The sequence below is a fragment of the Penaeus monodon genome, chromosome 7 (genome assembly GCF_015228065.2).
Source record: "Penaeus monodon isolate SGIC_2016 chromosome 7, NSTDA_Pmon_1, whole genome shotgun sequence".
NCBI lineage: Eukaryota > Metazoa > Arthropoda > Malacostraca > Decapoda > Penaeidae > Penaeus > Penaeus monodon.
In genome coordinates, this window is record NC_051392.1 from 36,772,189 (window position 1) to 36,799,688 (window position 27,500).

A 27,500-nucleotide genomic window follows, 5' to 3' on the forward strand; every position below is an offset into this window, starting at 1 on the left:
CTGCGGGCGGGAGGACTGTTAGGTGCGGTGGGCGGGGCGGGGCAGGCGCGACAGATGCGTGGCGTCGTTGATGCCGTGTTGCACCGTCAGGAGTGGGAAGGGAAGGGAAGGAGGGCGAGGTTGGAGGTGGAGGGGGAGAAGAGGGAGAGGGAGAAGGAGAGGAAGAGAGAAATGGTTCGAGAGAGGGAGAAGAGAAGGAGAGGCCGTGAACCAATCCAGAAATAGCCACAGTAAGGAAGGGGGAAGGGGGGAGACACCTGCATGGGGGGAGTAGGAGTAGAGGAGGAGGAGGAGAAGGCGAAGAAGGCGAAGGAGAAGGCGAAGGCGAAGGAGAAGGCGAAGGCGAAGGCAAAGGAGAAGAAGGAGAAGGAGAAGGAGAAGGAGAAGAAGAAGGAGAAGAAGAAGAAAGATAATGAGAAGCAGACAGACAGACAGAAATTACTATATTACCCAAGGCAGCAGATGAGGTCGACTGCCGTTTCGACGACGCGTTTTTTTTACCTTGGTGATTCTCTCGCGGATTCTCGCGGATTGGCGCAAAGAGCGCGCTCCTGTTCTCGCTAGAGGAGGAGGAAAAGTTGTCGTTATCGAGACATCTTGAGAGAAAGATAATGATGATGATGATGATAAAGATAATGATAATAGTAATGATAGTAATAATACTGATCATAATAACTAATGGTGATGGTGATGATAATAATGATAATAATAATGATAATAATAATAATAATATATAATAATAATAATAATAATAATAGTAACTAAATATGATAATTATTATAACAACAAACAAGAGCACGATGGTTACGTTTTTGATAGTCAAATAGAGGTCGTAGTAAGAACGTTTGACATTAGCCACGTTCGAAAGAGTATAAGAGGAGGGAGAAAGAGGAGGAAAAGGGAGAGGGAGAGAGAGGGGTTAAGGGAGGAAGGGAAGGAGAGGAAGGGGGAGAGAGAGGGGTTAAGGGAGGGAAGGAGAGGAAGAGGGAAGGGGGAAGGGGGAGGGAGAAAATGGAAAATGGGGAGAGAAAAGAGAGATAGAAGCGAGAGAAGGGGTAGAAAGCGAGAGTGGAGGGGAGGGATGGAAAGGGATAGAACGAAGGAGAGGAAGAGATATATGAAGACAAAAGCAAAATACAGAGCAGTGCAAGAACTAAAAAACGAAGGAGGTCAAAGAGAACACGGGAAGAAAACTGGAAATACCCCCCCACCACCACCACCACCACTACAGAGAGAGAGAGAGAGAGAGAGAGAGAGAGAGAGAGAGAGAGAGAGAGAGAGAGAGAGAGAGAGAGAGAGAGAGAGATCTAATCAGAATGTCGACATAAAGTGAAGTGGCGTTAATTTGATAAAGATCGCCAGAGGGAAATGAGCTGTTGACGCAATGCTGTGGTAATTGGATCAGGGAAGAGGATAAAAAAGGGCGAGAGGAAGAGGTAATAAAGACAGAGGCAAAAACAGAGACAGACAGAGAGACAGACAGAGACAGATCCTATCCTCCTGTGTGTGTGTGTGCGTGCGTGTGCGTGAGGGTGCTGGCAGCGTTATGGCGAGGCGTTGCGACACAATTTCCTTTGGCAGAGTGGGTTGGGGAGGTGGGGAGGGGGTAGGAGAGGGGGGGAAGGCAACCTAATGACAGATATGCCAAGGCGAATGGAGTGATGGATTAGACAGCGGATGATTGGATGGATGGAAAGTAAGATCAATAGCTGATTGATTTTTGTGTCATTTTTTTTCTAGGTCGATTTGGTCTCTCGTAGAATTGATTTTTTTCAAGGGGGGGGGGGCGTGGTAGAACGAATGGGTGGGTTGAGAGAGAAAGAGGGACATATGCACACGAATACGCATAAGCATACGCACACACACGCACACGCACACGCACACGCACACGCACATAAAAAAAACAGACAGACACAGAGGGAAAGGAAAAGAAGAAAGCTGTATAAATGAAAGAATAAATGACTCTACAACCTCGAAATAACAGACAATATACACATCTATTTCTTTCTTGTTTTCGTTGCTGGATGTCAACAATAGACGTTATTGATCGCAGAAACAGACAAGGAAAAGCAATAGATACTGATTGTTGGCCCTGACTCGGAGAACAATGGATGCTGGTATTGGCTGTTTATAAATGAGTCCCTCCTGGAAGAAAGGCAGGGGGTGGGTGGGGGTGGCAGGAGGGGGAAGGGGAGGGAAGAGGGGGAAGGAGAGGTAGGGTGGGGGTGAGGGAGGGAGGGACGGGGTGAGGGAGGGAAGAGGGGAAAGGGAGAGGTAGGGTGGGTGGGAGGAGGGAGAAGCGGGGTGGGGGTGAGGGAAGGGTATTGGGGGGGAGGGGGAAGGTAGAGGGAGGGTAGGGGAAGGGAATGGGATAATGAAGAAAGGAGAAAGGGGGAGGGGGCGGGGAGGGAGAGAGAGGCATAAAAGATTTCTCAGAATTATTGCCAAAGATAATGACTTTGTAATCACAATCACTTCTTTTCTGTCTCATTCTTTCTCCTTCACTTTCTCTTTTTCTCTCTCTCTCTCTTTTCTTTTCTCATTCTTATTCTCTTTTCTCCTCTGCATTTCTTTCTTGTTGAACTCACTTTCACCTCTTCTCCTTTTATATATAATTTTGTTGTTTGTATCAGTGTGTGTGTGTGTGTGTGTGTGTGTGTGTGTGTGTGTGTGTGTGTGTGTGTGTGTGTGTGTGTGTGTGTGTGTGTGTGTGTGTGTGTGTGTGTGTGTGTGTGTCTGTGTGCGCACCTCCTCATGCGTGTAGTTACGGATACAAGCACGAACGCACAGTCTGTCTCCTTGTAACTTGAGATATTATCCAAGAGCGAAACAGTGCATGATCATTCAGACTACGCCTGGAGGTTACGTACAATGCATGACCTCTCAAAAAAAAAATGTACCGGGTTAACCAGTGTATGACCGGTGTTTGGTGCATGACAGGTTGAGTATGACTTTGCAGGAATAGCATGGGAAAAATGTCGAAGTGCTGGGTCGAAAAGGGCACATGGAAGAGGCCGCCAAATCATGCAGTGGTCAGGCAGATTGCATGACGGGAATCTGAAGGCAATGTGATGGATGTGCAGGCCTATGTGTGTGTTTTATAGGCCTACTGTGTTATGTTGGGGTTTAGGGGAAAGGGGGCGTGTTATTGGGGAGGTGAGGGCGTAGGCCTATGAGTGTTTCATAAGGCCCCTTGGTATGTGCTCTGTTGGGGGTTGGGGAAAGGGGCGTTTGGTGGGGAAGCGAGTACGGAGGGAGGGGATTCGACGGGCGCAGCTTAACACTCCGTATGACTGACTCGACCTCCCCCTCCTCCTCTCTCCCCCTCTCCCCCCACGCTGCTCAGCAGGGAGTCCTGCGGGCCGAGTGACGCGCCGTCGCGTGGCCGCCTTCAAGCGCTCAGGTAGGCCGCATGACAGGCCGCATGACAGGTCGCATGCCAGGCCGAGTGGCAGGCCAAGTGGCAGGCCGGACGGTCCTGTTTCCCCGTGTCGTGACAGGCTGCCCTTGGTGTTTAGTCGTCGTGGTGTCGCCTCCTTGGCCTTCTCCTTTGGCCTTCCTCCGCGTCCTCTTGAGTTTTCCTCCTCTCCTCTTCCACTTTTCCTCTTTCTCTCCTTCCTCCTAATTCTCCTTCTCCTTCCCCTTTTCTTGCTCCTCCTCCTCCTCCTCCTTCTCCTCCTCCTCCTCCTCCTCCTCCTCCTCCTCCTCCTCCTCCTCCTCCTCCTCCTCCTCCCCCCCCCCCTCCTCCTCCCCCCCCCCCTCCGTCGCCGCCTCCGCCGTCTTTAATTTGACCTCCAGACCTGAACCTTCCCCTCGCCGTTTTTTGTTTGTTTGTTTGTTTGTTTTCTTTACCCTTGTCCAGATATCATGTCCTCCCACGCTGTTGTAAAGCCTTTCCCACACATGAGAATATGTCTCCTCCTTCCTCCTCCCCCTCCCTTTCCCTCCCCTCCCCTCCCCCTCCCCTCCCCCTCCCCCTCCCCCTCCCCTATCCCCCTCTCTCTCCCTCTCCCTCTCCCTCTCCCTCTCCCTCTCCCTCTCCCTCTCCCTCTCCCTCTCCCTCTCCCTCTCCCTCTCCCTCTCCACGCCACGAGTTACTATTCCCATGTCTGATTTGTATTTTTTAACCTTTGTTGTATTTTTTTTTGCTTTTGCTTTGCTTTTGTTTTACCAAAGTCCTTTCATATTTTCGTTGTCTTTTTTCGTTGTCTCTCCGTTTCGTTATTTTCCATTTTTTCCTTTATAAGGGAATCGACGATGTCTTTCAGAAGGATTCCGATTCGATTTTGTTTTTTTTCTTTATTCGGACCCCCTTGTGAATCCTCCTTTTTTATAGTTTTTACCGGTGGAATCCTCTTGTTTTGAAGTTCTTTGTGTACTTAAACCCTTTGTAGTGTACTTAGATGTACAAGAACCTCTTAGATGTATACGTCAACTTCTTAGATTGTACGTTAACCTCTTAGATGTACATTAACTTCTTAGATTTAGATGTACGTGATCTCTTAGTGGAAGGTGTACGTGACCCCTACGTGAGCCTCGTAGATGTGCAGCAATGTGTTCGATGTACTGTGTGTACTGCGATCGATGTACAAGCTGTTGGACATCGTGACGCGTTGAGAATGGTGCTTTCGTGTCGATCTGGTGTAAAGTAGACGGTCGTGTACACTAAAGTAGATTTATGTGCACATTTAGATCACTTTTTTCGTAGATGTATTTATTCCGCTTTCATAAGATAGGAGTGCATTGGTCTATTTTTGAATGGTCTAGGACTAATAGTGTTTTTTTTTTGTGTACACTAGGTGTGTGTAGGCCTGCCGTAAGACACTCATGGCCTGTGCACGAGCATCTTGCACTCTGTTTTTTATGTTTTTTCTCCCACATCCTCAGCTTCCTTATCGTATTTCCTTATCTCCCTCTTCCTCTTCCTTATACCCAGTGTCCATAATCTTGTTATTTTTTTCTGTCTTTCTCTCTTTCTCTCTGGCTTTCTTTCTGACACTTTTTTTGTGTTTGTTTTTTGTGTTCTCTTCTTTTCTCTTCCCTTTCTTCCACTTGATTTTTTTTCTTCTGTCTTCGATCTCCATTTGCTCTTTCATATGTCTTTCTCTTCTGTTCTGCCTCTTCCTAATTTCCTCTTATCCGTTGAAATGTCTTTTTTTATCCTTCACTTCTTGTTCCTCTTCCCACTGTTTCTCTTCATTCTTATCTGCCTCCCCCTCCTCTCCCTTTTCCTCCCTTTCCTCTTCCTCCACCTATTCCGCTTCCTCCACCTCTTCCTCTCCCCTTTTCCTTCCCCCTTTCGCCTCCTTCCCCCATTCCTCACACCCTATGAAGTGTGCATGGTCTTGCCTGTTTGTGTGCATGGCGAAACGGGATAACAGTCATGCGGCACGTACTGATTTGCGTATGGTGACATGCAGTGCCTGTATGGTGCCTCGTGTAGTGTTATAGTGTCGAGACGATGTGCCACTTGGCGGATCGCTTACTGTGGGTGTGTGGTTATGACTCATTTTGAGAAATAGGGGTTGGTGTAGAATGTGCACTTGTACTTTCCTCGTTGTTGTTATTATTATTGTTTTTTTATTTAGGATTAATGTCGATTTTTTAAAGATCTTGTCTGTTTCTGTCTGTCTGTCTGTCTGTCTCTCTCTCTCTCTCTCTCTCTCTCTCTCTCTCTCTCTCTCTCTCTCTCTCTCTCTCTCTCTCTCTCTCTCTCTCTCTCTCTATCATTTATATATATATTATATATATATATATATATAATATATATATATATATATATAATAGATAGATAGATAGATAGATAGATAGATAGATAGATAGATAGTATAAGATAATATATAGTATATATATATATATATAATATATATATATATATAATATATATATTATATATATAATATATATAATTATATAAATTAATCATATTTTGTGTTCGTTCTTGCTCTTGACGAACGGCTGTCAGCTGGCACAACATCCAAATATTTTTTGCAGTGAACTTTTTAGACGTTATTGTGATATTTGCACATGCAATCTGAGGACCATGTGCGAGCAACTGCATTTTTTATGTTGACTTGTTTTTGCAACTTCTGCGTTGAGCGTGGAAACGACCTGACGTTATTATTGTTATAGTTGTTTTTATTTGTACCATTGCTGTTATTGTTGTTCTTGTTTTTTGTTGGTGTTGTTGTTATTCTCATCACAATCATTAGCACATTACGCATCATCATCACCGTCACCATCGTCATCGTCATCGTCATCGTCATCGTCATCACCATCACTATCATCATCATCATCATCACCACCATCAGCATCATCATCATCATCATCATCATCACCATCATCATCATCATCATCATCATCATCACCACCATCATCACCATCATCACCACCACCATCATCATCATCGTCGTCGCCATCATCATCATCATCATCATCATCATCATCATCATCATCATCATCATCGTCGTCGCCATCATCATCACCATCATCATCATCATCACCATCATCATCATCATCATCATCATCATCATCATCATCATCACCATCATCATCAGTATCATCACTATCATCACCATCATCATATATCATCATCATCGTCACCACCACCACCATCATCATCATCATCATCATTATTATTATTATTATTACTATCATTACTTTTACAATTATATTTGAAGGTAAGGAAATTGTCTGGCGAGAACTGCAGCTTTTAGCACAGTGACCACTCTAGTGTTCGCGCAAAAGGTCACACAATTTGCCTTAAAAGTAAAACGAGTTTGTGTTCCTAACCCTTGCTTGATGTAGAAAGTGAACTTGTGTGAAATTTTGTTCTGTTAGGTTCATGTTTATTTATTTATTATTATTATTAAAAGAATATTTACGTATATATTTTAGGTGTTTTTTGCTAGTTCATTAAGACGTGCCTAATTTATTTTTATGCTTAAAATTCGATTATATTTGAAAAAGTTGTTTTGAGTCATGTTTATTTAATAAAAGAAGAAAAAATGTTAGCTATAAATATGCCCTAGTGAGTGAAACCCGGCGGGACGAATCCGTAGAGTTTCGCCACCAGGAAACTCGCCAAATTTATTCTCTCGCAAATTTAGGTGAAGGCAGAGTGTGTGCTCTCGACAAACCAGAATTTCGATGACGATGACTAACGCCTCCTTTTCTCTTTCTCTCTCCCCTCCCCCTTTCTTGCAGAGTGCGAACGAGGAGAGACGGATGATGAGGGCATCGAGAGGGACTCGGGGGATTCTGAGGACGAGCTCGACCGGGCAGCCAACTTCACCATGGCGGACGCGCTGCAGGTGGGGACTGCTGCTGCTGCTGCTAGTATAGTAGTAGCAGTGGTGGTGGTGATAGTGGTAGAAATAGTAGTAGTACTAGTAGTAGTAGTAGTAGTACTAGTAGTAGTACTAGTACTAGTAGTAGTACTAGTAATAGTAGTAGTAGTAGTACTAGTAGTAGTACTAGTAGTAGTAGTACTAGTACTACTACTACTAGTATTACTAGTAGTAGTACTAGTACTACTAGTAGTACAAGTAGTAGTTGTAGTAGTAGTAGTAGTAGAAGTAGAAGTAGTAGTGCTCGTAATATCTCATTATTATTATTATTATTATTAATATTGTTATTTTATTATTATTATTATTATTATTATTATTATTATTATTATATTATTATTAATTACCATCATCATCATCATTGCTATCTTTATAATAATTTTAATCATCAGTGTAATCGTTATTGTTGTTGTTGTTGTTGATACTGTTGTTAGAATTTTCAAGTTCTTTATTCTTATTATTCTTGTTACTCTCATTATCATCATCCTTTCTGCAACTGCCCTTTGTTCTTTTTATTTCGCCATTTCCATCTCCGTTTTCTTTTTATTCCGTTCTCTTTTGCTTTTCTCTCTTGTCTGAGGCTTCTTTTATTCCTCTGTCGCCCTTTCTTTCTCAACTGTTTATTTCAGTTTTCTTTCATAATCATTTTTCATGACTTCATTCATTATCCTGCCTTCATTTAGCTGTTTTCGTCTTCTTCATCGCTATCATCATCATCACCTTCTTCTTCTTCTTCTTCTTCTTCTTCTTCTTCTTCTTCTTCTTCTTCTTCTTCTTCTTCTTCTTCTTCTCCTTTCTAGATGGTTGACCATTGACCCCCGTTATCTGAAGGTCAAATGACGACAATATTCTCTCTCTCTCTCTCTCTCTCTCTCTCTCTCTCTCTCTCTCTCTCTCTCTCTCTCTCTCTCTCTCTCTCTCTCTCTCTCTATCTCTCTCTCCTCTCTCTCTCTCTCTCTCTCTCTCTCTCTCCTCTCTCTCTCTCTCTCTCTCTCTCTCTCTCTCTCTCTCTCTCTCTCTCTCTTTCTCTCGGGCGATTAATCAACGTCATTAGATTTAATTAAGTTCTAATTACCATGATGGTCATTTGCTACTGGGTGCGGAGATTCCCTGTTGCATTGCAATGGGAATGCAACACCTGGAGGTATTATCCTCTCGGTAATGAGGATGATATTGTATTATGGATGAGGAGTGTGTGTGTGTGTGTGTGTGTGTGTGTGTGTGTGTGTGTGTGTGTGTGTGTGTGTGTGAAGAGAGAGTGAGTGAGTGAGTGAGTGAGTGAGTGAGTGAGTGAGTGAGTGAGTGAGTGAGTGAGTGAGTGAGTGAGTGAGTGTGAGTGAGTAGTGAAGTGGTGAGGTGGGTGAGTGAGTGAGTGAGTGAGTGAGTGAGTGGTGAGTGAGTGGGGGGTGGATGAGTGAGCAGTGAGTGAGTGAGTGAGTGAGTGAGTGGGTGGGTGAGTGAGTGAGTGAGTGAGTGAGTGAGTGAGTGAGTGAGTGATTGAGTGAATGGTGTGAGTGGTGAGTAGGATGACGTGAGATGAGGATAGAGAAATATGAATTGTATTTACGAAATCATAAATGAGAGAAACGACATAATGACGATTGTCACAGGAGTGACTCGAAAGAGCCGACATAATTTCCCATCCGAAAACCACTTCGAAAAATGTCGTAATTATGGCCTGGATTAATTTCACTTTCCTTTCGCCGTGTTTTTTTTTTTCGAATGGGATTAAGTTTTGCGTGTGTTCGCGTAAGTCAAAATTTCCGGAGGGGGGGAGAGAGGGTTGCATCTGACGTGATATTGTCGGTGTGTTGGAGCGTGGATGGGGGGGAGGGGGTCGTATTTAGTTGTATTGTTATTGTTGTTTTTTTGTATCGGTTGCTTTTGTGTTTGTTCGTTTTTCTGTGTGTTGTTGAGTTTTTTTGTGAATGGTTTCTGTCTATTTCTCTCTCTTTGTCTTTCTCTTTCTCTCGCTCTTTTCCGTTTCTCTATTTCTCTCATTCTCTCTTTCTCTCCCTCCCTCTCCCTTTCCCTCTCCCTCTCCCTCTCCTTCTCCTCTCCCTCCCTCTCCCTCTCCCTCTCCTCTCCCTCTCCCTCTCCCTCTCCCTCTCCCTCTCCCTCTCCCTCTCCCTCTCCCTCTCCCTCCCCTCGTCTCCTCTCCCCTCTCTCTCCTCTCTCTCTCCTCTCTCTCTCTCTCTCTCTCTCTCTCTAACTGTTTTTACTTATCCACTTAAACATCCGGTTTTCCATCCATTAATCATTCAGTCCTCTTCATTCATCCAATCATTCTTTCATCCATTTTCTTAACCCCCCTTTTTTCGCCTTGATTACTACCCTTTTCCCATAGTGCCTTATGGACACTTTAGCTCCTCTTCCCCCTTCTAAACAAGTGTGCAAATCGCGTAAATCAAACATATTTAACACTGAAAGAAAAAAAAAAAAAAGTATATGAAAAAAGTCTAAAAAACGTCTTTTGTCTTCGTCTCATCTGTTTTGGAAGTCATCAAAATCGTTCATATATATTCTTTTCTCACTTAATTGTCCTTTTTTTTCGTAGAGATGGTTTTTCGTTCACAAATATCTGGCTCCCTTAACTCCTTTTCCAACAGGTGTGCGGTTATCATGTTTTTTTTTTTTTTTTGAACAAGTGAAAACGAGCAACCAGTATCTCGTCCCGGTTCCAACAGGTGTGCAATTTCGTGCAACAGTGCTTGTCATATTTACGTAACTGTTATTCCGATTGTGCGATTGTCGTGATAAAAAACGGAATGTAAAGATGTACAAGATAATTAAATGTCTCGATAACGAAGCTCGAAGTATTCCATTCAAGATTTTGTTTTTGATTATCATATTTGCTGCACGAAAGCGAACCACTAACTTTTCCCCTTTCGTTAGCACACGAAACGGGTTATGAAAACGAGAGTTAATTCGTTATTCTTTCGCTTTCTTTTCTTCTGGAAATCATTACTTCACGCACGGAAACGAACCATTAACTTCCCCCCCCCTCTTTCGTTAGCACATAAAACGAGGCATAAAAACGAGATAGAATTCGTTTTTCTTTCTCTTTTTCTTCTGGAGATCACGCAAAAAAAAAGAAAAAAAAGCTATTAACTCCCCCTTTCGTTAACTCACAAACGAACTTTAAGAAACGAGGAATTTGTTTTTCTTTCTTCCTTTTTCTTCTAGAAATCATACTTCACGTCCCAGAACGAACCGCTAGCTTTTCGCCGTCTTCGGGAGAATACTAAGCGAACCATAAAAACGAGGCATAATTCGTTTTTCTCTCCTCCCCCCCCTCCGAGATCACACTTCACGCACGAAAGCAAACGTCTCTCTCCTCCCTCTTTTTTGAGTGCGCGCACGAACCGAATCTCTTTTTTTTTTTTATTTTCTCTCTCTCTCTTTGCTTGTGATCACTCTTTTTAATAATCATTATGATAACTATTAATTTTATGTTTGATAATCACTAACTCTCCTTTTTTGTGGAGATCACTAATTTTAATGATCATACTAATAAATGATAATTTTAATAATTACAAACTCATTTTTTTTGTGGAGATCACTAATTTTAATGATCGTACAAATAAATAATCATTAAAATTTTTGATAATCACAAACTCTCGCGATGCCTGACCCCCCTCCCCCACCCAACAGGTGTGCGAGAGCCGGCTGACGAGCAGCGGCATGGAGGTCACCGTCTGCGAGCACTACAGGGCCGTGGTGAGGGCGCTGGTGGCCGAGGCGCTGGACCTGGTCTCGTTCCTGCAGAAGGTCGCCCTCGGGAACAAATTCGCGCCGCACCCGTCGGATCTGCTCAGCTCCGAGAGGGACCTTCAGGAACTCCAGCGGGAGGATTGGGTAGGTGGGGTTGGGGAAGGATGGGAGTGTAGGGGTGGAGATGGGAAGGGAGGGAGATGGGAAGGGAGGGAGGGAGGGAGGGTAGGGGTGGGTGGGGTGGGGTTGGGAAGGATGGGAGGGAGAAGGATTTTCTCTTTTACAGGTTGTTGAAAAGAATGGGTGGTGTTCTTGCAGGTCGCTTTGCAGGTTTTCCGAGCTTTTGGGATTGCGTAGGTCATTCTGCAGGTGTTCTTTGTCCTAAGTCACCGTAGGAAGACTTAGATTCGTGTACAAGTCGCTGTGGGAGGTGTGGGGAGGGGAAGGGGGGGGGTCATGGCGTAAGTAACTGTACAGGTTATTGCGCAGGTCACGGAAGGTCAAGGTGCAGGACACCCAAGTCACCGAGTGAGGGCGGGGAGGTCGCGGCCTTAAGGCGTGGGAGTCAGAGGAAATGTTATTTTGTAGGTCACTGTGTAGAAAGGGAGGGAGGAGGGAAGGAGGGAGGGAGGGAGGGAGGGAGGGAGGGAGGAGGGAGGAGGGAGGATGAGGAGGGAGGAGGGAGAGGAAAAGACAAAGGAAGAAAAAGGAGAGAGAGGGAGAGGGAGAGAGAGAGGAAGAAAGAGAGAATAAGAGAATGAGAGACATGCTACGCCACGGTAGTCGCGGTATCTTACCCAGTACGCAAGGGAAAGTATTCCGATCTCTCTCTCTCCCCTTCTCCCTCTCCCTCTCCCTCTCCCTCTCCCTCTCCCTCTCCTCTCTCTCCTCTCCCTCCCTCTCCTCCTCTCTCCTCCTCCTCCCTCCCTCCCTCCCTCTCCTCTCCTCTCCTCTCCCTTAACACTTTTTCCAACAGGTGTGCGGTTATCATGTTCTCTCTCTCTCTCCACTCCCTCCGTCTCTCTCCTCCTCTCCCTCTCCCTCTCTGTCTTTCTCTCTCTCTCTCTCTCTCTCTCTCTCTCTCTCTCTCTCTCTCTCTCTCTCTCTCTCTCTCTCTCTCTCTCTCTCTCTCAATCTCCAGTTCTTGTATCTCTCGGCATCTTATTCTTCTCCATTGCGTCTATCTCTACACTCTTCTCATCGTCTGCTCTTCTCTCATATCATTCTTCTCAATCTCCTTATCTCTCTCTCTTCTCTCTCTCTCTCTCTCTCGCTTTGATTCTAATCAGTCACTATCTCTCTGTACTCATTTCTCTTCTTCTCTCTCTTCTCTCTCTCTCTTATTTTCTCTTCTCTTCTCTCATTAAAAAGAAAAAAATACAGCATTTGTATAGCTCTCGGAAAGAAATCTTGCGGTTGGGATCAACGAGATTAAAAACGAAAGTGGAAGGATGTTAGTATATATGTTGAAGTCATGAGTTCTCTCCCTTTCTTATCACTGAATCGGATTATCGTTAGTCACGTTTGCAAAGGCACGGGTTGTATTCAATTTTTTTTCTTTCTTTTATGTCTTTGAAACTTTTTAAACGTCTGTTCGGAGATGCTTTGCAATATCCGATGTAGGATTGCGTGTTCTAAAAAAAGCAAAATATACATTTTTTTTTTTGCTTTGATCATTTTAATTAATTATGAAATCGATTATTGTATGTTATAATATTGGTTTTATTCTACTTTTCTTCTTATCTATTAATCTAAATTTATAGTGATATTAATCGAATAAACCATGGGATAACTTATAAAAAGTCAAATAACAGTTTGTAATCGCTAATCACTGCGCACTGCGATATAAGATATAATGAAGAAATTAATCATAATTGAAATCAAATGAGAAGGACAATAGTTATTTTCAGATAAAGCAGGACAATCTGTGAAAAAAAATAAAGTAAGAAGATTGCGAACGCGCCCCTGCGAGAGAGATTAATGACGAAATGTAATCAGATTGAATCAACATGGAGGAGGACGCGCCATATTGAAATTCCTTTTAGCAGTCGGACCGCTCTGGAAAAAAGAAAATCCCTTTCCCACGCCCCTTCTAGATTATTCTCCTTTATTTTTAGGGTTGTAAGGTTTATAGGGTGAGAGTGTGGGGGCAGCCTTTGTCAGCTAGTCAGAGTAAGTTGGAATCTGCTGAGGGTGAAAATGGCGGAGGGAGAGACCGCGGGGCCAATAACTGTCGCGGCGCCGCTCGCTAAGTCACGTGTTTTATGGCCGATTTTCTCTCTTTTTTTGTCCTTTTTTTCTCTCTATCTCCTTTTTTTTGTTCTTTCGTTTTTTTTGGGGGGAGAGAAGTTTTTTTTTTTTAGTCTTTTGTCACGTGGGTAAATTATGTCGTAAAGGTTAGATACACATTTTTCTTTTATTTTTCGTTTTTCTATTTTATTATAATTGAATCAGTTTTTTTTAGAAATAGAATATGCATATATATTTATTTTATTTTATTTTATTTTATTTATTTATTTTTTTTTTAAAGAATGTCAGATTTTATAACTGATGAAATATTTGAAAATAGGGATTTTGTTTGTAAAATACAGGCAGCTTCATTATAATTTTTAAAAGGAGATACTTAATTAGTTAATTCCCTGCGAACTGATGCGCAGGTGAGCGTAACAGGGAATGGAAATAGCGAAAATAAATGATAGAAAAGCGAAAGGGAGAAGGAAACGGAGGGAGAAGAAGAGGAAGAGAAATAGGAGAGGAAGAGAGAGAGAGAAGGAGAGGAAGAGAGAGAGAAGGAGAGGAAAATAGAGAGAAGGAGAGGAAATAGAGAGGAGAGGAAGAGAGACAGGAGAGGAATAGAGACAGAAGCAGAGGAAGAGAGAGCGAAGGAAAGGAAGAGAGAAAGAATGAAAGGAAGAGGGAGAGAAGGAGAAGGAAGAGAGAGAAAGAAAAAAAAAAAAAAAAAAAGAAGAAAATCAGAAAAAAAAACAAACAAGCATAAGAGGAAGATCGGAGAGAAAAAAAAAACATAGAGAGAAAGGTCACATTTATGACAAATTGGATCCAGGTAACACGTATTTTTCGCGCGTGGGATTAATTGACAGGTAGATGGCGCGCGCGTGGGAGGGGCTATATTGAAGGATATTTTTTATTTGGTATTGTTATTATCATTATTATTATTTTATTATTATTATTATTATTATTATTATTATTAGTGTTGTTGTGTTTTTTTAGTCTTTTTCTCTTTTTTATGGGTATTAGGCAGCGGTCTCGTTTCTCTCTCTCTCTCTCTCTCTCTCTCTCTCTCTCTCTCTCTCTCTCTCTCTCTCTCTCTCTCTCTCTCTCTCTCTCTCTCTCTCCTCTCTCTCTCTCTCTCTCTCTTCCTCTCTTCCTATCCCTCTCCTTCCTTCCTTCCTTCCTTCCTTCCTTCCTCCTCCTCCCTCTCCCCTCCCTCTCCCTCCTCCCTCTCCCTCTCCCTCTCCCTCTCCCTCTCCCTCTCCCTCTCCCTCTCCCACGCCCTGATTATATAAAGAACCGTTCACACCTTCTCAGAACGACTAATAATCCTCACCATTCCTGTCGGGAATATTCCAGAACATTCCCATTTCTCGGTTGGAACTCCTTTCCCAACTCCACGCTTCATTGTCCTTTGATTAAGGAAATACTCATTTAAAATCCCATGTGTCTCTTTGTCTGTTTGGAAAAAGGAATATTGCAGACTTAATAGAGGAAACATTATCGCGTATTCTATAAATAAACCGAAATTTTATGAATGGCGAGACGAGAGGGGGCGACGGGATGACGTCATTGCATGGTTTCCTTGGTTTCCTCGTCCTGATTGGTCGAGGAGGAAGGAAAGCAAGCGAGGGCGTCGATGGCTGCACGTGATTGGCTGGCGAGGGCTTTGGCGTCACGGTTTCCATGGCAACGGCTAGGCAGGGGAGGGGGTGACTGGAAGAAGGTTGAGAGGGGGGGAGGGAGGGGGTTGTGCGCGGAAATCCATCTGTTCGTTTGACCTTTGAAGATGTAGTCGAATTAAGGTTTTCGATGGATTCCCTGCTCGGTTGGCGAAGGAGGGAATGGCAGGGGAGCGGAGGATCTAAATTTGGAAAAGACAAGAAGAGAGGGAGGAGGTGGAAGACGAAACAGGTGTCTATGACGTAGTGTCGGCGCGTCTACCACGGCCATTGATTCAGTTCTGGGTCTACCCCCCTCCTCTCCCCTTCTTCCCTCTCTCTCCTTCCCCCTTTCTCCTTCTTTCTCCCCTCTTCCTCTTATTCCCTCTCTCCTTCCCTCTCTCTTTCTTCCCCCTCCTCTTCCACATCCCTCTCACCGCTCCTCCTTCCTCCTCTCTCCTTCTTCCCTCTCTCTTCCCCTCTTCCTTCCTCCTCCTTCCTCTTCCCACTTCACACTTCTCTTTCTCCTGTATTGTTTCTTCTCCACTCCTCTCGTTTCTACTTCTTTTATTGTTACCCTCTTAATCCTTTTCTTCTCTCTCCCCGCTTCTTCTTTATCTTCTCCTCCTCCTTCTCCTTCTCCTTCTCCTTCTCCTTCTCCTTCTCCTTCTCCTTTATCATTGCTTATTCCCCCCCTCCCTCAGTTACCCTTTATTCCCTACCCTCTTTCTGTTCTATCTCTTTATCATTATGGAGTCGTTTCTCTCCCCCGCCTATCTCCTGTTCTTCCATCCCCTTTAATTCGCTTCCCTCTTGCACCGCTCCCTTGGTCTTCCATCCTTGCTCTCTCTCTTCCCCCTTCTATTTCCTCCTCTTTTCCCTTCCATCTCTTTCTGCTCCCTCTGTTTGGTCTTTCTTTCTCCCTCTCTTTTTCTTCTCTGTTTCCTTCCCTCTCTTTCTTTCACCTCAGTATTTCTTCTCTTTTTCCTCCCATCTCTTTCTTCCGCCTTCTGTATTCTTCTCTCTTCTCTGACTTCCCTTTCTTCCCCTTTCTGTATTTCTTCTCTTCCCTTCCCCTTCTTTTTTCCCCTCTGCGTCTTCTCTTTTCCCTCCCCCCTCTTTCCTCCCCATTTTATGTTTTCTTTCTTTCCTTCTCTCTCCTTCCTTTTTTTTCTTTTCCTTCTTGTCTTCCATCTCTTCTCCTCCTTATTCTCTTCTTCCCTCTTTCCATCTCTTGTAGGCCCCCTCTCCCTCTCCGGACTCTCCTTTTCTCTCTTCTCTCTGGCCGTGTCTTGTCTTGTCTTGTCTTGTCTTCTCTTCTCGTCTTCTAGTCCCTCCTCCTCTTTTTCCTCTTCTCTCCTCTCCTCCATCTACTTATCCTCCCATGATCTATGCCATTCTCAATTCCCTCTCTTTTCCTTCTTCTATTTCTCCTCTTCTTCTTCTTCTTCTTCTTCTTCTTCTTCTTCTTCTTCTTCTTCTTCTTCTTCTTCTTCTTCTTCTTCCTCCTCCTCCTCCTCTTCCTCCTCCTCCTCCTCCTCCTCCTCCTCCTCCTCCTCCTCCTCCTCCTCCTCCTCCTCCTCCTCCTCCTCCTCCTCCTCCTCCTCCTCCTCTTTTTTTTTTTTTTTTCTTCTTCTTCTTCTTCTTCTTCTTCTTCTTCTTCTTCTTCTTCTTCTTCTTCCCTCTTCCTCTGAGAAGAGACGGATATTATTCCTTGGTCCTTCTCTCTCCCTTTTTCCTTTTCCCTCCCATCTCGTTTTCTTTTCCTCTGTCCCATTCCCCTTCCTCCCTTTCTTTTCTACCCCCCCCCCCCCTGTTTCCTCCCCCAACATCCTTTTCCCTCCCTTCCTTCCCTCTCTCCCCTCCCCCTATTTCCCCCTCCCTCCCCTCCCTTACTATCCTCTTCTTTCCCCTCCCCTAATGCCCACTTCCTCCTCCTATTCCTCCCCTCCTTCCTTCTCCTATTCCTCCCCTCCTTCCTCATCCCCTAATTCCCCTCTCCTGACTTTCCCTCCCCTAATCCATCTTCCCTAATCCCCTCCCTCAGTCCCCCTTCCCCTAATTCCCCATTCTTCCCCCTCCCCCTCATGAGTGCTATCTCCGCGCCCGCCCCAAATCCCCCGAGCGCGTCCCACACGGAGGAGCGACGCCTTTGTCTGCAGGGGTGAACCTTCTCTCGGGCCTCCGTGTTGCACGAGGCTGAGCGAGGAGGCTTTGTTGGGATTTGACTGTGTTGCTGGGGCTAGGAGGCTGTGTTGGGATTTGGTTGTGTTGCTGGGGCTAGGAGGCTTTGTTGGGATTTGGCTGTGTTGCTGGGGCTAGGAGGCTGTGTTGGGATTTGGTTGTGTTGCTGGGGCTAGGAGGCTGTGTTGGGATTTGGTTGCTGTTGTGGGCTATGGAGCTGTTGGATTGGTTGTGTTGTGGGCTAGGGGCTGTGTTTGGTTTGGTTGTGATGTCTATGAGGCTTTGGATTGTTTCATGGTTATGTGGTTTGTTGTGGCAGGGCTAGAGGATGTGTTGATTGTATTCATAGAGGATGGTATAGATATAGGGTATGAGGAGGAGAGGAGGAAGGAGGAGGGGGGGGTTATAAGGAATTAATTAGGCAGGATATTGGGTTTATCTGTCGCTGGCCTGAGATAAGGATGTCCTGTAATCTGGGCGAGTTTGAGTGAGGGGGAGGGGGAGTGGGTGTTCTCTTCTGCTTTTCTTTTTTTCTTCTTTTTTCTTCTTCTGTCAGTTTCTTTCTTACTTCTCTCGGTTCTGGCTTCTTATCTATAGTCTATGGGTTTTTTTGTTTTTTCCTTTTTTTTCTTTCTTCTTCTTTCTTCTTCTTTTCTTCTTTTTCTTCTTCTTCTTCTCTTCTTCTCTCTTCTTTTTTTTCTTTTTCTTCTTCTTTTTTTTTCTTTTCTTCTTTTTTTCTTTTCTTCTACTTCTTCTTCTCCTTCTTTTCTTCTTCTCCTTCTTCATCTTCTCCTCTTCGTCATCTTCTTCTCTTCTTCTTCTTTATTTTTTCCTTTTTCTTCTTCTTTATTTTTTTCTTTTTCTTCTTCTTTATTTTTTTCTTTTTCCTTCTTTATTTTTTTCTTTTTCTTCTCCTTCTCCTTCTCCTTCTCCTTCTCTTTCTCCTTCTCCTTCTCTTCTTCTTCTCCTTCTTCTCTTTCTCTCTCTCTCTCTCTCTCTCTCTCTCTCTCTCTCTCTCTCTCTCTCTCTCTCTCTCTCTCTCAGACACTCATAAAGACATTTATTGAGAAATTTGGTATTCTGTAAGCTTTGAACATCCCTTGCTATTAAGTATGCTTATGTTGCACATAGAAAATAATATTTGCAACATGTTCCTGCAATGTGCATTGAGTGGCTAGCCCTTGCAGACTATAAATAGCAATTCAGGGAAATTTAGTGCAGATTATTTTCCAGGTTTAACATTTTCAAATATTTTCTCTCGTGAAATTATTTTGTGGAGGAAATTTTGATATGTTTATAAACAATGTTTGCATGGAAATGATGAAACATATCTTTGAATTAATACATTTATTTTGATTGACTGCATGGTTGACTATGAGAAATAATTTAGCAGCATTTGAGAAATTAATTGTTGATTTATTAGCTATTAAGTGTTGATTAATTAAATGGTGAGAGCATTGCAAGGTCAGCTAAATAGGTATGATTTTGAATTGATGGGAATGTTTGATGAGTAAATATTCCAGTCAGATTCCAAAATAGCAGGTTTAAGGAAAGGGAAAATAAGGGAAGATGCTCTATGTAGTATTATTTTTCTACTTTTTTTCTTATCCTTAAAGGTGAGGGGGGGGGGGCTTTGTTGAGGAAGAAATGGATAAACTCTAAGGGATTGGAACGCCAGATATCAGGCAGGGGTCATTCTTGCTAGTAGTTTAGTCACATTTATCTCTTTCTCTCTTTCCCTCTGCTTTTTCTTCTTTAGTTCCTGCTTTCTTTATTTATTTATTTCCCTCATTCTCTCTTTCTTCCTTTCCTTCTTTCTTTCTTTATTTCCCTCATTCTCTCTTTCTTTCCTTCTCTTTGTCATCATCATTGTTGTTATCATCATTATTATTCTACTACTTCTGCTTCTTCTGATTCCTCTTTTAATAGATTTATAATATCTGAGTAATCATGGAAAGTATTACCTTTGGACACATTTTTTTTATATAATTCATGTAGGTCATATATCCAGTTATTTAATCATGATATTGAATGTTCCTTTGCCATTAGCCAATTATAATGATGAATTAGTGTCAGTTCTAAATGATATGTATCAGGACATATGCTTTGAGAGATATATTTAGAATTTAAATGCAGTTTGATTATTAAGTGATTGTTTGTTTGTTGGACTGATATGTTACCATCTTTTCTTTCTCTCCATTAGAAGAAAAAATGGAATGGGAAAGAAAACCAGTTGCTAAGTATTACAGTTATAAATGTCGTGGGTTTTTCCGTTCTTAATTCTATGACTGAAAATGAGCCTTCTTTGATTACAGGCGCGACTCTGGATCCAGGTGATGCGGCAGCTCCGGGAGGGAGTCAAGCTGAAGAAAGTGGAGTACTCCTACGCCCCCATAGAGTATGCTCTCACCCCCTACGAGATGCTGATGGAAGACATACGCTCACGCAGGTCGGTTCTTTGTTGTTGTCGTTTTTTTTTTCTCTCTCTCTCTCTCTCTCTCTCTCTCTCTCTCTCTGTTTCTTCTTTCTTTTTTTTTGTGTTTGTGTTTTGAATATGGTGTTATGATTGTTATTGGTACATGCTCAAGATGAAGGTGATGAAGTTAATTGATAGATTTAAGATGAATATCATGTTGGTGAGGACTTCAGTGGTTAAGACATTGGTGTTCCTAAATTTCCTCTTGTTCTATGATTTGATATTTTAAAAGGCATTGTTTTAGGTCATTTCATTAAAGTTTTAGACCTAAATTAATTTAGCCTGAAGCCAGAATTATTTTCAGAAATAAACATAGCTATTGCTCATGTCTGTCATCTTAAGTTGATATGTAATCCTTTACTGCAGTGGCTTCAAGATTTTTTTTTCTTTTCTGTAGATACACCCTAAACAAAGTTATGGTTAACGGTGACATTCCTCCTCGGGTCAAGAAAGACGCACACACCATCATCCTGGACTTCATCAGGTCACGGCCACCTCTTAGAAAGGTATGTCATAATGTGTGTGTGTGTGTGTGTGTGTGTGTGTGTGTGTGTGTGTGTGTGTGTGTGTGTGTGTGTGTGATTGTGTGCGTGTGTGTGTTTGTGTGGTGTGTGTGTGTGTGTGTGTGTGGTGTGTGTGTGTGTGTGTGTGTGTGTGTGTGTGTGTGTGTGTGTGTGTGTGTGTGTGTGTGTGTGTGTGTGTGTGTGTTTGTTTATTTATTTATTTATTTATTTATTTATTTATTTGTTTGTTGTTTTTTTCACTGATACTGACATGTATAATGAAGATGTTGTGGATATATTGCATTGGTAACTTTTTCATCAAAATACTGATAAAAAATTCAGGTAATCTTGTTTATATAAAGATATGCATAATATTATTGTAGGATTGACTATGGCCAATATTGGTGGAAAGATATTCGTCGCAAGAAAATATTTTACCTGTTATTAAAAAAATAACTTGAGGATCAAAGCAGTACAGAAAAATCAATATGATAAGTGGAGACTTAATTAGATTTGAAATCAATTTGATTCAGAGATTTAAAAGAGATGCAAATAAAATAAAATTTGGATATGGTGTTGGCAATTCATCAAAGACAAACTGTCAAATTCAACCAACCTTATTGCAGGCATCCGAGCGGAAGCTGTTGCCGCCCCCAAGAAAGATCTCATCTCCAATGGAACTACTGATGGAGAGCATCAGGAAGGACCACAACCTCAAACACGTCTCAACGCCCACGAGAGCCAGACCCATGTCGAGTGAGTACTGCGAGGGATTGCTTTATTCATTTAATAGTAGTAGGAGTGTTTCATCTAGTTAGTTTTTTTTTCCATTGTCATTATTATTATTATTATTATTGTTTTTTTTTTTCTACAGCTGGCAATTCTTTTTCTTAGTCATGTTTTTCCCTTTTTGCCAAGAATTGTTTTGTTACAGAATTTTGCAATGGATAAAATGCATGAAAATCTTTTGAATATGGCATTGCTCTGTTTCTTTTTTTTTTTTTGAGGTGGGTTTATTTTTCAGTGAGGAATTGTGCAGAAATCAGAGAATTGTAAATTGTTTTTTCTTGATATTCTGTGAGTGTTTATGAAAAAAGATATATTTGTCATGTAGCTGGGTTATCGTACATTATATTTATTTATTCTGTTATCATTTTTATGAGAAAAGAACAAACAGATGGGTTAAACAAAAAGTAGGGAGGGGTTTTTCACATCTGTAAAGATTATTTTATGTTAGATAGAAATAGTCCCCGCAGTTGGAGCCAAGAAGAAGAAGAAAAAAGACTGAGGAATATCTATTCCAATTTGCTTTTGTTAGGAGGAGGAAAAACTCATTAGCAAGAGGGAATGACTCGAATGAATTTGCATATTATGGCTGTTAGTATGTATGAGTGGATTGGAATGAATACCTAGTGTGATTATTAGCATTCGGCATTTGTGTTCCTTGTCACAGTGGCAACAAACCGCGGACAGTAATTAATGGGATGATTATACTGTGGTATCCCGCCAGCTAGATCCTGTTGATGAACAGTGCGATCCTTAGCGATTGAATAATATGAAATATGGTTATAGCGTAGGCTCTAAGAATGGGTTATCAACTTGATGGTGAAAATCTCTGAATGTTGGATTTGATTGGTCTGGTGGCTGTCTAGAAATTAATTCATTCCGTTCAGTTTGAGGACTTGATGGAAGGACGTGGTTGGTTGTATTTCCTGCAGCTTTGGATACGTCATAAAAGGTAGCCCTCTTTATAAGGTTTTGTAAGATAAAGGAATTAGAAAAGGAAATGATGAAAGCAAGAGCATTAATTCAGCTCTGTTTATTGTTGATAATTGACCATTAATTGTAAGAAGGAGAGTTATGTGAAGGATCATTTGATTAAGCAAACGCATGCTCTCTCCCTCCATGAGCTTTCGTCAAGATGCCGTATGTAAAACAGATGATTTTATTGAGTTTTTTTTCTTTCTTTTTTTATTTTTTATTTTTTATGTTCTTTAGTTGTTGTTTTTTTCAAGTTGATGTTTTTTTCTTTATTTATTTATTTTTAGTTTTTTCTGTCTTTCCATTTCTCTTTCATTTTAATGATAATAGGAGCCATTCTATATTTTCTTTTCTTTCCTTGGTGTCTTTGTCTCTGTCTTTTATTTACCTTTTTATCATTTAAGCTTAATCTAAAGAGTTGGTTTAATCAGACAAGAGAGTGGAAATGTTATCATGGTGTTTGAAATTAAGTTTTAAAAGTTATTCCACATTAGAATAAGTGTAACAGATTTTGTAGCAAATTAATAGCAGCAGCAACAACAACAACAACAACAACAACAACAACAACAACAACAACAACAACAACAACAACAACAACAACAACAACAACATCATCATCATCATTATTATCAATGTAACAACAACAGTAACAACAACAACAACAACAAAATAACAATAGAAAAATAACAGCCATAAAAACATGAAATGATATATTTGAGCACCAGAAATTACTGTAATAACTTCCGTTGCAGTAAAATATATTTGTTTAGAACATCCTGTTGGGAATTAACTTGGATTGTAGAACTGTGTAATATATTTTCTTTAATATAAGGCAGCTGAAACACCCAGGCTGAGGATTGTGTTACTGTGCTTAAAGTTGTGCTTGCATTTGACAAAAAAAAGAGAAGATAACGAGCAAACACGAGCCGGGAATTCGCTGGGAATTTATTATTTCTAATGTTATTCTCTGCAATGTTGAAAAGCTGTGGGAGGGAGATGAGGTTGCAAGGTAGAACCTGCTTCTGCAAGTATCAGTGCAAGAGAAATAATTACTTTCTCCTAAAAAAACATGGAAGGGAATGCAGTAGAGCCAAATTTCTCATTTTTTGTTTATTTAGTTTTTATAGCAGGGAGTAAAAGAATGTGCATGTTTCTTTGTGTGTGTGTGTGTGTGTATATATATATATATATATATATATATATATATATATATATATATATATATATATATATATATATATATATATATATATATATATCTTTTGGCAGGTTATAGGTTGCATTTTGAATTTTGTTTAATTTCCTTTTCATTTTTGCATAGATATCTATCAGTTTAGTTAGTGTATCTGTCTGCCTGTGTGTCTATCTGTCTGTCTGTTTCTTAGTTCGTCAGTCTGTCTGTCTGTCTGTCTGTCTGTCTGTGCAATGGACATATCTACCAATTGTATCATCTATTTCTCTATCTATTATATGATGCAGAATTCTACGAAGCTGAAGGCATGTCATTGTGCTGAGGCGAAGGTCACGGGAAGCAGATTCCAAGAAGTTGTTAATGATATCGCAAAGCCTTGAAAGAAGCGATGCTCTTTTTTTTTTATGTAAAATCAGGAGGGGATGGAGAGGAGCTTAGGGTGGTATAGGGGTGGTGGTATTCTTCTTCTTCTTCTTCTTCTTCTTCTTCTTCTTCTTCTTCTTCTTCTTCTTTTTTTTAGGGGGGGGGGGTTAAGGAAGGGGGGATAGATAGATGGGTAGATGTTAAGAGGAGATGAAGTAGAGCTAGGTGAGAGAGAGAGAGAGACAGAGAGAGGAATAAGATGATAAAGTGTGAGAGGTAGAGAAGAGGGAGGAATAAAGTGATGAAAGGAATAAAGTGATGAAGATATAGGTGAGAGAAAGGAGAGCATGATAAAGTATTAAAAGGTAGATGAAGGAGAAGCATAACATGATAAAGAAACAGAGAAGGATGAGAAAGAGGAATAAGATAACAAGGAAAAAAAATTAGATGAGAGAGAAATAATAGATGCAAAAGAAAAGATGTGGTGAAAAAGATATATAAAAAAATGGAAGGAAGATAGAAGTGGAAAGATCATTAAAACAAGAAAATAATAAAAAAGATATATATTCAGAAGAAAAAGTTGTGTCATGTGGAAGAAAGAAAGAAAGAAAAAAAAGCAAAAACAGTAACAAATAGAAATGAAAAAAGAGCCAATCTGCTCGGGAATGAAGTCAGAAACAAAAACAACTAAAAAAAACGAGAAAAACCTTTGGTAAACGAAGAAAAGAATGTAGAAAATGAACCCAGGGCCCTGGTTATGATTAGGCTTTCCCAGGAAGAGATGGAAAGCAGAGAAAGGAGGACAAGAAAGGGCAACGCAGGAAGAACCGCTTTCTAATGACCTACTCCTTGGATTTCTTGCCCTTTTTCTGTATTTGGGCGTATTTTTGAAAATGTTTTTTATGTTTGTTTTTATGTCTTTTTTTTCATTTTTAAAATTTATTTTCATTTCTTTGCTTTTTTTTTGTCGTGCTGTTTTTTGTTTTTTTTTTTTTTTTTTTTTTTTTTTTTTTTTTGTGTGTGTGTGTGTGTGTGTGTGTGTGTTTCATGTATATATATATATTGTGTGTGTGTGTGGTGTGTGTGTGTGTGTGTGTGTGTGTGTGTGTGTGTGTGTGTGTGTGTGTGTGTGTGTGTGTTTGTCTTTTTATTGTAGGTTTAGGTCTTTATTTTATTTTTTGTTATTTCTTGTTATTCCAGTTTAGAGTGCTTCCGAAATTTGATATCTATTCTCTGTAATATTTGTTTCTGTTTTGCCTCCTTTTCTCCCTTTTTTCTCTTTTTTCTCTCATCTTCCGTTCCCTTTCTTTCTTCCTTTCCACTTTTCTTATGCTTCCCCTTCACTTTTCTTCCTATTTCTCTTTCTGTTTTTCCTCTTTACAGTTCCCACTCTCTCTCCCTTTTCTCCCATTCTCCTCCCTCCTTCTCTCCTTCCTCTCCCTAGCTCCTCTCCTCTCCCTCTCCCTCTCCCTCTCCATTCCTACTCCTTCTTTCCTCATACTCCCTTCCTCCCTTCCCAGCCTCCCTCCCTCCCTCCCTCCCTCCCTCCCTCCCCCCCCTCCCTCCCTCCCTCCCTCCCTCCCTCCCTCCCTCCCCAGCCTCCCTCCCTCCCTCCCTCCCAGCGTCACCTTCGCCAGGTAGACTCCCATTGTTTTGTGTCCACGTGTGTTTTAGGCCGTCGGGCTGCACTTCCTCCTCCTTGAAGCCACGCCCACCTCCTTCCGGCCGATTTTTTTTGGGGGGTGGGGGGAGAAGGGAAGGAAGGATGTGAGAGAAAGAGAAGGTGGAGGAAGGAAGGAGGAGGGGAGAGGAGAAGAGATGAAAGGTGAGATGAGGTAATGTGAAGAGAGGAGAGAGGAGAGGAGAGAGAAGAGAGGAGAGGAGAGAGAAGAGAGGAGAGGAGGAGAGGAGAGGAGAGAGGAGGGAGGAGAAGGAGAGGAGAGAGGAGAGGAAGGAGAGGAGAGGAGAGGAGAGAGGAGAGGAGAGAGAAAAAGAAGAGAGGAGAGGAGGAGAGAGAGGAGAGGAGAGGAGAGGAGAGGAGAGGAGAGGAGAGGAGAGGAAGGGGGGAGAAGGAGAGGAGAGGGGGAGGAGAGGAGAGGAGAGGGGAGGGGAGGGGAGGGGAGGGGAGGGGAGGGGAGGGGAGGGGAGAGAGGAAAAAGGATCAGGAAGAAAAGGGAGAGAAACGAAAGGGAGGGAAGTAAGGAGAGAAGAAAAAGAGGCGGGAAAGGAGCGAGGAGAAAGGGAAGGATATGATAAAGAGAGGAAAGACGAGAAGATAAAAAAGAGAAGAACGTAGATGACAAGAAGACGAGAGAAAGGCAAAGGAGAAGTAGAGAGAGAGGAAGAGAGATAGAGAAGAGAAAGAAGTCGAGAAGAGAAAGTGGAGAAAAGTGGCGATATAGGGAAGAGAGTGGAAATGATGATAAACGACGGTAAATGAAGGGTTGTGATGATCAACGGAGAAGATAGACGAGGGAGAATAGAGAGAAAAAATGAAAGAAATAAAGATAGAGAGAGCACCGTGACGACCTGGAGAAGCAGAAAAAAATCTTTCGTGTTAAAACTTGAATTCGGGAAACCGTTTTCTCCCGATTCTGTCTGTGTGTAGATAGCAGCGAGGAAGTGTGTGTGTGTGTTTGTGTGAGTGAGAGCGAGCGAGAGCGAGAGCGAGAGCGAGAGCGAGAGCGAGAGCAAGTGAGAGTGAGAGAGAGAGAGAGAGAGAGAGAGAGAGAGAGAGAGAGAGAGAGAGAGAGAGAGAGAGAGAGAGAGAGAGAGAGAGAGAGAGAGAGAGAGAGAGAACAAAAGCACAGGCGCGTGTATGTGTAAGTGTGTGTAGACGTATGTGCAAGTGAGTTTTCCGATAACAAAATGAAAGCAGTAGATACCGTTAGTATTTTCACTACATCGACCTTTATTTCCCTCTGTGGACTTATTAAACAAGGTCCACTTTTATAAATATATATAGGTTTAATCCATTAAAAGTTTAGGGAGAGCGAAAATTGGCCATTTGACGATTATAAAACAAGATAATTATATGGCAACGTTGGTCGTGACTTATGATTTGCAAATTTGGGTTCATTAATTCCGATGTTTTTTATTTTAGCGTTTTTTTTGCTTGTTTGTTTGTTTTAGTGGGAATATTCGTTTTTCGTATTTATTTTTGTGTTGGATTTTTACTAGGATTATATTTATTGTCGCTAATTTAAACGGCCTGACACGCACCACGTGCAACCTGGGGCTAAAATCACCTGTGCCACGTGTCGCTTGCCACTTGCCAATGACATATATGCCTGTCACGTGACACTGGCGGGGACGGCTCGACGCGTGCGGGGTTGGCAGTCACGTGTGCGGCGGGCGAGGCGGGCAGACAGGGAGGTGGTTTCTGGGTAGTGGGGATGGGGGGGGAGGGGGGTTGAGGGTAGAGGAGGGAGGGAGTAGGAGGAGGAAGAGGGAGGGAAGGGGGGAGAGGGAGAGGGAGAGGGAAAGGGGAGAGGGAGAGGGGCAGTGGATGGGGGAGAGTGGGGATGGGCTGAGGAAGGGGGAGGGGGAAGTGGGAGGGGAGGGAAGAGGTGGATGGGGAGGACAAAAGCAAGAAGGGGAAAGGAGAGGATAGGGGAAGGAGGGGGAGTGGAGGAAAGGGAGGTGGAGAGGAAGGGGAGGTGGAGAGGAAGGGGAGGTGGAGAAGGGGGAATGGGGGTGAGGGAGGAGGTTGGAGAAAGAATGAAAGGGAAAAGGAAGAAAAAGAGGAGGAAGACGAGGAGGAAGACTAAAGAACGGAAGAAGAGGGAGCAACGAGGGTGAAGGGCGAGGAGGGAGGGAGGAGTAGTGGGGACGGAGGAGGGGAGGGACGAAGGGAAATTGGTGGAGGCGAAGAGGAAAGAGACAAGTGACTCCCGTTTGTGTGTGCGGCTCAGCTCCTGTCTGTCTCTCTAGGCAGACTGTCTTGACTGTCTGTTTTTCTGTCAGTCTTTCTGTCTGTCTGTCTGTCTGTCTGTCTGTCCTTCTGTCCTTTTGTCTTTCTGTCTTTTTGTCTGTCTGTCTGGCTGTCGGGCTGCCCATGTACCTGTT

The 27,500-nt window shown here is 42.4% G+C and overlaps 1 protein-coding gene across 1 annotated transcript in view; it reads left to right on the forward strand.

The window, feature by feature from the left end:
* The window catches only part of LOC119575233 (protein spire-like), a gene marked incomplete in the record, with an annotated part of 105,554 nt that overhangs the window by 34,432 nt on the left and 43,622 nt on the right, over nt 1–27,500 (forward strand). The window contains 5 exon segments of the mRNA XM_037922734.1: nt 7,207–7,313; nt 11,001–11,204; nt 19,453–19,586; nt 20,011–20,119; nt 20,743–20,872. Of these exon segments, the coding sequence (XP_037778662.1) occupies nt 7,207–7,313; nt 11,001–11,204; nt 19,453–19,586; nt 20,011–20,119; nt 20,743–20,872 (684 nt within the window).